Genomic DNA, 10,613 nt, shown 5'->3' on the forward strand with positions numbered 1-10,613 from the left:
GTGTGTGTGTGTGTGTGTGTGTGTGTGTATGTGTGTCTATGTGTGTGTGTGAAGTTCTCACTCACCAACCTGTTTGACTAATTTCTAAACCTTTTGCACTTTATTAATACAAATGTGGCACAATATTTTAATTAGGACTTGTTTTAACGTTTTAATTAGGACTTCTGTTTAATATGATTAATATAATTTTATTATTTAATAACAACTTATTTCCTCTGATCAGTCAGAATAAATGTTGGATCCAGAGGAGCTCAGAATGTTTCTAACTTTGTGTCCTTCATCTGAGGGATGTGAAGCTTTGATATTTCTGGGGGGTGCAGTCGGCCCACATGGGTTCTTTATTCATTCAACATAACCATCATAACAACATACACAACAACACAACACCATAACCACTTCACAAAAGTTTGTCAAACTGGCATAAATAAAAAGCTGAAGCAACAAACAGAAAGGACAGATTTTTACAGTGCTGGATGATGAGCTCGTAACGTTTCAATGCTGTTTGAGATTTTTTCCCCCTCCGTTGTCAAAAACATCCAGTTTACGTAAGTCACGACAAATTGCGTAAAGCGGTCGCCTGCCATGGCGGCTCCATGAATCACTGTTTTTGTGAGAGGCATCTTCAGATAAGAGGCCCGGACGCTGATTAGAGGCTCTGTGAGGTGTCACGGTGGATAAATGGTCTTATATCAGATTTCATGCTGTCCGAACATTCATCTTGCTGTTTGAGCAAAGGTCACAGAGAAGATTAGGTGAGAGGAGATGAGGGATGTCAGTTTGTCCTTTTGGTTGGTGTTTCCTCTCACAAACTGACGTCGGGCCTCCGACTATCGTAGATCCTGTTTTAATGACTTCTCCGAGGTAGAAAACCATCACAGGCAGCTCTGAAGTTTTGGTTTGAGGCTGGGTTTTCTGCACGCGCTCAGTTCCGTTGGTGGCTGTGTTCGTTCAATCAATCATTAGAAAGATGGATCTTTAACATGTGTTGGCTGGTGTCTCCTTAAACTGAACACAAACTAGATTATTTAGTTCTGTGGGCAGCCCCGCTCATCAGGGCTCCATGGTTTAAAGAAGAAAACATGAGAAAAGATGTCGATTCTTATGATTCTTATAGTGAACTCAACAGAAAGGAGCCATGCGTTTAATGGTTAAAAAAAACAGAGTTGTAAAGTAACTAAGTACAAATTGTTATTTTGGTTATCTGTACTTCACTTGAGTAATTATTTTTCAGTGTACGTTTTACTTTTACTCTTTACATTTTTACACAATTATCTGTACTTTCTACTCACTTTCTTTTTACAAAGGTAAGAAAGTCATTACTCCTGTTTTATTCTGAGTTATACTTAAAAAAACTATCCTGATAAATTGTGTCTCCTGGATAGAGTGACTTTAATTGTGGTTGGATGAGAAGTATAAATTTATACCATTCTGACACCGTAATACTTGTACACAAACCACCACAGCTGCAGGCCTTTAGAAAAAATATTTTTTGAGAAGTCACCTCCCAATAAATGTCATTTTGGAAAATCTAACTGCTCACTTTTACTCAGTACTTTTAGTAGATTTTATGTCAGAAACTTACTTTTGATACTTAAGTACAAAAAATATCAGATACTTTAAGACTTTTACTTAAGTAATATTTTTAGACACGACTTTAACTTTTACCAAAGTATTTTTATGATAAGATGTACTTTTACTCATCACTTTGAGGTACTTTATACAACACTGAAAAAAAACACTTTAAATTAACACAACTAAATCCAACTAGAATAGTTCCTGGTGTAAATATGAAAGGGCTTGCCATGTGGCGTCTAATTTAAATAAAGATTTGGGGTTACTATTTGTTGGAGATTGTCAACAACCACACCAAATTTAACATCAACATGGCTAAAAATGGCTGAGTTATTGTCCGTTTAGCTATGGCGGCCATCTTGGATTATCTTTTTTGGATGATGATCATTCTCAGCTACCACCACACCAAATTTCATCATAATCTGGTGAAAAACGGCTAAGTTATGGTTCATTTTGTGTTTTATGGTGGCCATCTTGGATTTTTGATATGGCTTCAGTATGTGACGGGATCTTTTTCAGCTACCGCCACACAAAATTACAACCCGAAACGTCTTAAAATGGCAAAGTTATTACAGTTTTGAAATAGCTTTGGTGGCTATCTTTAATTTTAATTTCAGCTACAAACGGTTTTCAGCTTTGTAGGCATATTTTTCTATAATAACTGAGTTATTTAGCTTTATTTCAAATTAGCATTAGCAGTTAGCTTAAACTTGTGATTTGCATTGTGTTGAGCTGTCAACCCACCAAATTTCTGCTTTTTATGTCTTAAAATGCTGAGCGAACTGGGTGCCTTGTTGAATTACAGAAACAGTCTGAACGTGAGACAAATTTAACATGGAGCGGAACAGCATGAGAACTGGTGGTGCTTTGAGAAAAATAAAATGTTTGTCCTGCCGCAAAACCAGAAATATTGACTGAAAGGAGACAAAAATACCTACGTTTTGATATAAAAGTTACAGCAAGAAGTTGTTTGCTGAGAAATCGAACTGACAGCTCTTTTTAGTTGAGAGCAGAAACAGTTTTGAATAAAGTTTTTTGGTGTCGTTCCTTCACAGTAACTCAAAACACCAATAAAACCGCTTCACAATGATTCATCTGATTTCATATTCTTTTGAATTAATAAGCCCTAATAATACTTTTGAAAACTGTCACGCGTCTTTTTAATAATTCGATAAAAAAATGTAAAAAAAAGTGTTGAAAAAGTAAAGATGCTTTGAGTCTGAAGAAATGGAAAGTTGTTTCCTGAGTTCACATAAAAAGGCAATAATTTCCAGTTTAAATGTTTTTAATTAAAGCTGCTAAGGTTGGCAATCGTCTAAATGCCTCTCTGTGTCTGTTAGCAAAATATCTCATGACCCAATAGAGGGATTTTAATGAAGTTCTCAGAAAGTAAGCATTGAATGTGCATCTATAACTGATTACCTTGTAAAGTCTTATTATTATACTTATTATAAGGTTGTAATAAATTCTACGGTCAACTGAATGGTTGTGTTGGTTTTATAGGTGTTGAGCTCCAGTTCAGTGTGGTAGTAGCTGGGAGTACTTCATGACACACAGGTCAGGTGCCAGCAGCTTTTTCAGGATGTGAGCGACATGCGTTCCTACCAGAAACGTCAGTTTCATCACGTTTATAAAACTGCTGCAGCTAATGTTAGCGACGCTGTGAGAAACACACGAACGCACACATGAATTTCTGTGCTTTTTGTTACAACTTCTGGTTTTGATTGAAACTTTGGTGAATCGGACTGAGTGAGCTGTTGCAGCGTATGAAGTAGAAAGTGTTGACACTGTTAGCGACCGTTAGCTGAAAGTCATTCTGAGCTTTACATATAATGTTATTTTCAGTTATAACGTGTCATTTTTTAAATATAATTAATTTTAGTCTAAAACTCTTGAAATGTCTTAAATTTGTTTATTTATTTGTTCCTCCCTTTGCGGTGGATTTCCTTTACTTTTTGTTGGAACTTTTACATTTGAACATAAAGCCTCACTGACAAAAGTTGCTGCAACAATGATCTTTATGAGGAGTAAAGAAGTCATGATGAGTCACAATGATCACTTATTGTGTTTTCTGCAAAGCCCTGCACTGTAAAAAAGGGTTTGTCGATTCAGGTTTGTTTAAAGGGGACCTATTATGCAAAATTGACTTTTTAAAGTTTTTTTTAACTCAACTTTGGGTATGTACTTCTTAAAAAAACAGTTCTAGGACCAAAAAAAATGCACCCAGGTGCATATTTACTGTAAGTAAATGTATTTTTAATGTATATTAACGACAAGTTTTATACTTCCGTCATTTTGTGATGTCACAAGCCGTACGACAACCCACCGGAACCTGCGATCAGCCCCTTACCTAGCAACTCCCGGGTGAAGCTCCACCTCCTCAGTATAAAAAGCCGTCACAGTGTTATGTAATGTGCAGCTCATTTCACAACAAGCCTCCAATAGGGCAATGGGTAGAGTGTTGGACCAGAGAGTGGGAAACTAGGATTCGAGACCAGCATGGACACAATTTCATTATTTATTTTCATTCGTTATGAACACGTTTTCACATGTACCTCTATTGTTTAGCTTATTAAAGCCTTGTTAAAGCCTATTTGTTCGAGTTTCTGAGGTATTTTGACCGCTGCTGCTCCCTGCTCTGGTAACAACATGCAGAGTGAGCGCAGAGCAGAGGAGGGAGAAAAAAAGAAGCTGGGACCACGACTCTGCCTCTGGGTCTCATATGGTTGTACAACGGAGCTTCTGCTATTATTAGCCATGCTAACGTAAACGCTGGCTTTGGAGGGCGGAGTTAATGTCAACAGATTTTCGGAGGGCGTTACCAACAGAGCTCATTAACATAAACAGCTCTTCTGAACGGAAGTCAGAGCAGGCAGAACTAGAAAATGGGAAATTTTATTATCTGAGAATTATTTTGTGCATTAAATTGAATGAACATGGTCTGGATACCCCACAGACATACCATAAACATTTCTAGGACCCATAATTGGTCTCCTTTAACTTGTATTTTATTTCCTTTAAAAAATGCATATATGTTTAAGTGTGGTTAAATGAAGTTGAAACAACACTGTCTTTACCCAACAGATCCCCAACAACCTGTGGCCCAGCCCGGCTCCCGGGGGCTCCGTGGTCTCCTCCTGCATGCTGCCCCGAGGCTCCCCGCCATGCGTCACCTCCTACTCCCACTCCCCTCGCTCGGCCGCCGCGGGCGCAGCCGACCACGGCTACGTGGGCTTCCCCGGCCAGCAGAACCAGTTCGGCCACGTCTCCCTGAACAACTTCTTCGGCGCGGACTCCCTCCTCACGCCGGCCGCCGGCTCCCACCCGGCCTTTGAGGCCAAACCGGAGTTCGAGAGGCGCTCGTCCAGCATCGCCGTGCTGCGCATGAAGGCCAAGGAGCACACAGCCAACATCTCCTGGGCCTTGTGAGCCGGCTCGCCGTAGCTGTCCGGGCAGCCTCGACGTGACGGGAATGATTCCCGCTTTTCCTGAACGTGGAGAAACTGCTTTGAGATTCTGACACCGTGTTTGTGATAAACATGTGAGGACTCCGCTGCTGCACATCTGACCAAACTTTCAGTCGCAGTGAAGACAATCTGGGCGTGTAAATGTGGAAAAAAACTTTTTATCAGTTTATGGCTCCATGCTTGTTCTGACGTTAGCTTATAAACACAACTCAGTCAGTTTCATCGGTCGACAAAAAGATTATAACCAAATGAACACACATCATTTAAAATATTAGCTGAACATCCAGAGCCGTTTCCTCTCGGGTCAGAACAGACTTTTAATGACCTCTGATGATCTCTGGAGGTGAGAGCTGTGGTGTGTTTTGTCAGTGGAGGTCAGGAGGTCAGCGTTTCCTCTTGACGGAGGCGTAAAGCTGGCCGACAGGGAGCAGTAAAAAGTAAAAGCTTTTTAAAGATTTGTGTGCAGAGCGGGGGAATCCTGAGGGAGGTGTCCCGAGCCCCGAAACGTTTCCAAGTGCTGCAAATAAGCTTCTTTCATCTTTCCTCCGTCCTTTTCAGCTAAACGTACTAAAGATGAGCCGAAAAAAAAACTGAGTTGATGTAAAACATGTCTTTGTGCTTTGTAACAAAGTACAAGGTGGTTATGAGACTGTGTGTGGGTGACAAAATGCAGAAACGAAATAAACAAAATTGACTTCATTCTAGTGTGATGGAACACTTTTTTAAAAAAATAATTTTTAAAATAGAATTTCTGTCTAATTTTATTCACAAATGCTGTAGAAAAACCTCCAATGAAGTGCCTCAGTTTTATAGATTTTGTCTACAACTCACTTAAAATACGAAAATAAAGAAATTAGACATAATCCTGTTTGGAGAATGTATGTTTTGGAGTGGATTTCAGTGGAATTTATTAGTAAAAATCTGACAGAACATCAAACGTAGCATTAATCCTGCAGTTCTCTGGACTGTGACGTAGTTTGAGACACAAAATTACAAAATATTTAAAGTTTCCACTTGTTAACACAATGAATTGTTTCTTTAGGCACATCTGCACTGTAAAAATGAAATGTTGGATTTACATGTTATGTTACCTGGTTCCACTTAACTGAGTTGAGTAAACTCAAAGCAATATACCAGTTTTTTAGCCAAAGAACATGAGTATGTTGCTTTGAATTTACTCAACTCAGTTAAGTGGAACCAGGTAACATAACATGGTTACGTAAATCCAACATTTCCTTTTTAGAGTGTGTAACAGTTAAGATTCATGACATGCAGTTTGATTTTATAGTCACAAAGTGGCTTAAGTTTTTCTCTTTCTGTCTTCAGTCTGTCACATTTTAGTTTCAAACGTTGTCTCACATTTCGTGCACTTTTGGGTTTCAAATGTCTGCAACTCTGGAGCTTTTTCAAAATTGACAGTTAACTGTAGAACAAGCCCCCGTCACATGAAGAAAACAGAACTGTGTGAAATGTTTTGAGTTATTTTAGAAACTCTCACAAATGCTGTTGTTTATCTCCAACAGTCGACGGATGAAAAACTTTCTAACTCAGGCGTATTTATATTCGTAGAATAAAGATTAATGTGCACCGTCCTTTTAAATTAATAAATGAAAGAATCATGGCCCAGTGATATGCTGGCTTTTATATAAAACTCACAGAATTCTTACATTTAATCAGGAGATTTATACACTGTAAAAAAACCTGTCCATCTAATCAAATCTTATATCAGCCAAAAAATATTTTGCATCTTGTTTTGAGACTGATTTACTAAATAAGACCAGAATGTATAAGATTATTTTGTTAGCCTGAAAATTTGACTCAAATTAAGTGAAAATCTGCCAATGCACTTAATAAGATTCTTGAAATAAAGAAAATTTGGATCAAACTAAGTAACTCAAAAGCAAATGTAAATTTTTTATATTTTTGGTTAGATGTACATTTTTTGCTTTGTAAAAACATTATTAAATGTGTTTTATAACCCAGAATTACATATTTATTTAGTTAAATTGCTACATTTTCTAAAAGTTTGATTTTTTTGTCTAAATGATGTCACAGACAAATAAAATGAAGTCTCAAAAACAATTAAAGAAAGCCACTTGTTTGCACAGCCTGGAGGAAGATGTTACTCTCTTTCTAAACCAGTAACTATCAGAACATGACTGTAGAAATGACCAGACTTACTTTTTGTTTTTGTTCCATTTGTCTTTCATTCATGCAGTTGTCAGGAAGCAGCAGACACAGGTGAGTGGTGACACTTTCTATTTGTTTTGATCTGTTAACTTCTTACACAGTTCAAACATCAAATACAGAAATTTTCCTTTAATTATTATAAATGTGATATAAGAACAAGGCGCAGCTGAACTAAAAACGTTCTGATTAAACAATTATTCTCCGCTGCACTGATTGTGTCTCCGCCTGTCTGTTTCCTCTCTGATGCCATGCTTTCGTTTTGGCTCTGAGTTCACCATCACCAGCGGAGGATGTTTTCAGGGAAATCCCGTCTAAAGCAGCCGTGGGCTCGATTCAATTACGTCTGTGAGTTGAGTCAGATGCTTTGGAAACACGATTGTTTCCTCGGGGTAACTTCTTGGTTGCTGTCATTTAAAACTGCAGCACCAAGTGCTTTCTCCACATCCATCAGAACACAGCTGCTTTGAAGCTGAACCTCTTATGGAAACACTTCAACACAGACAAAAAACCAGTTAAAACTGTCATAACTTTGTATATCAACAGATAGTTCCTTTAATGTAGCATTTTATTTGTTATAATAACTTCAGCTGAAAGAACGCCTTTCAGTTTTAACATTAGCTTTATATGTTCTAACAGCTCTGTTCCCAGGAAGTTGAATATTGTAAAAAGTGGTAACTGTCTGACACATTAAACATCATATCAATACAGTAGCTAAAACTAGCAAAACAGGTATCAGTCATTAAAGTAGCAAAACAATAGCTAAAACTAGCAAAACAGTTATCGCTCATTAAAGTAGCAAAATAATAGCTAAACTAGCAAAACAATATCTAAAACTAGCAAAACAATAGCTAAAACTAGCAAAACAGTTATCACTCATTAAAGTAGTAAAACAATAGCTAAAACTAGCAAAATATCACTCATTAAAGTAGCAAAACAATATCTAAAACTAGCAAAACAATAGCTAAAACTAGTAAAACATCACTCATTAAAGTAGCAAAACAATAGCTAAAACTAGTAAAACATCACTCATTAAAGTAGCAAAACAATAGCTAAAACTAGCAAAACAGTTATCACTCATTAAAGTAGCAAAATAATAGCTAAACTAGCAAAACAATTTCTAAAACTAGCAAAACAATAGCTAAAACTAGCAAAACATCACTCATTAAAGTAGCAAAACAATAGCTAAAACTAGCAAAACAGTTATCACTCATTAAAGTAGTAAAACAATAGCTAAAACTAGCAAAACATCACTCATTAAGGTAGCAAAACAATAGCTAAAACTTGCAAAACAATAGCTAAAACTAGCAAAACAATAGCTAAAACTAGCAAAACAATAGCTAAAACTAGCAAAACAGTAGCTAAAACTAGCAAAACAGTTATCACTCATTAAAGTACCAAAACAATAGCTAAACTAGCAAAACAATAGCTAAAATTAGCAAAACAATAGCTAAAATTTGCAAAACAATAGCTAAAACTAGCAAAACAGTAGCTAAAACTAGCAAAACAGTAGCTAAAACTAGCAAAACAGTTATCACTCATTAAAGTAGCAAAACAATAGCTAAACTAGCAAAACAATAGCTAAAACTAGCAAAACATTTATCANAAACTAGCAAAACAGTTATCACTCATTAAAGTAGCAAAACAATAGCTAAACTAGCAAAACAATAGCTAAAACTAGCAAAACATTTATCAGTCATTGAAGTAGCAAAACAATAGCATCCCTGGCACCTGATTGGCCACCCTAGGTACCACCCCCACATGATTGACAAGAGGGAGTGGTAATCACATTTGGCAATAAAAGATGGTTGGTTAGAGCTAAAACCAAGTAAATATCTGTTATGCAGCTGTGATATCTAGTATAGTTGGAACCTCTCAGTGTGTGAAGAAAAAAACTTTTCTAAAACATTGAATTAATATAAAAGCAACAATTCCACCTCACCAAGTTTCAGCTCAGTATTTCTAAAAATGGTTGAGATCTAACTATTTGAAATTAGCTTTGGTGACCTTCCTGGATTTTGTTTTTACATTCAGATTTAGTTGAAAATTATTCTTGGCTACAACTATATACATACATTTTCAGATGTGTATTTAATGGCTTTATTTATTTATTTATTTATTTATTTATTTATTTATTTATTTATTTATTTATTTATTTATTCATTCATTCATTCATTCATTCATTCATTCATTCATTCATTCATTCATTCATTCATTCATTCTAGCATTCATTCTAGCATTCTTCATGGGAACAGATCAGGACTGCAGACTGAACAGCTCAACACCCTCCTTTGTGTCGAATGTAGTTTTATATTTTATATGTTCATGAACTTCTTTTTTGTGTATCTGGACAGAAAACACAAAGAGTTTGCAGAAACAAAGCTTGTTTATTGTGTTCATTTTTGTCTACATACACTCAAAAAACAGATGTGTTGGATTTCCTTAACTAAAACCAAGTTATGTCAACAATTTCCACTCAAGTGAGTTGATACATGTAACACAACTTTCGCATTTATTTTTTAAAGAAAAAGACATAATTTAGTTGAGTAAACCCAACAATCTCTTTTTTGAGTGTAAATCTGCTGTATTCTGATTTTGTTGTGTTTAAATTTGGTTGTGAGCTAAAATGATGGTTAATTAAGTGGTACTGCTTTAGCCATATAGGATGTTAAAATAAGTGGTGCAAAATGAATTTTTTTTGGCCTTTTTTTCATCATGTGGAAAAGAAAAATCAGATAAAATATATCTTTAGAGCAAAGAGCCTCAGATAGTTCCAGTTTTAGTTTTAACTATATAACTGATTTTCTCATATAAACTTACATTTTCTCTAATCTTTTTATTGTTTGGTCGTGTACTTTAAAAGTAAACATACATAAAAATAAATTACGATCATACTGTATAAAAATTACCTTTTAAATCACTGAATTTTGTCACAAAAAAAAACATAAATAAAAAAATATCACTGCACCAGCTTGAGACTGTGCTATTAATGCACAGTAAATATACAACTGTAATAAATGACAGGTTTGCTCACAAATAGCTTGTTAAAGGTATTCATTAAAATGAGTAAAAGTGTCTTTTTCTCTCCCACCTTTATTCTTCATTTAACTCTTTATCACTGCTCTGACACAGCTCGTGGATTTACTTCATCCTCTGGTGTGATCTTTAGTTTTACCTCTGATAAACAGACCTGAGAGAGAAACTCTGACTCCATCTTTTACATCCATCGTTTTTTAATCACATCTCCATTTCTGAAGCCCTGCGCCTTCTTGTAATCCTTTATCTCTGCACAACAATGATCATCTCACTGTCCAGGGACTGTGTGTGTGTGTGTGTGTGTGTGTGTGTGTGTGTGTGTGTGTGTGTGTGTGTGTGTGTGTGTGTGTG

At 36.2% G+C, this 10,613-nt stretch overlaps 1 protein-coding gene across 1 annotated transcript in view; it reads left to right on the forward strand.

Annotated features, from left to right (window-relative positions):
* Positions 1–5,738, forward strand: part of alx1 (ALX homeobox 1) — a 9,159-nt gene extending 3,421 nt beyond the window's left edge. The window contains exon 4 of the mRNA XM_014020609.1: positions 4,657–5,738. Coding sequence (XP_013876063.1) covers positions 4,657–5,001 — 345 coding nt within the window. The 3' untranslated portion in view covers positions 5,002–5,738. The remainder of the gene's footprint in view (positions 1–4,656) is intronic.
* Positions 5,739–10,613: the final 4,875 nt, after the last annotated feature.

Source organism: Austrofundulus limnaeus, unplaced genomic scaffold (genome assembly GCF_001266775.1).
Source record: "Austrofundulus limnaeus strain Quisiro unplaced genomic scaffold, Austrofundulus_limnaeus-1.0 Scaffold260, whole genome shotgun sequence".
Taxonomy (NCBI): domain Eukaryota; kingdom Metazoa; phylum Chordata; class Actinopteri; order Cyprinodontiformes; family Rivulidae; genus Austrofundulus; species Austrofundulus limnaeus.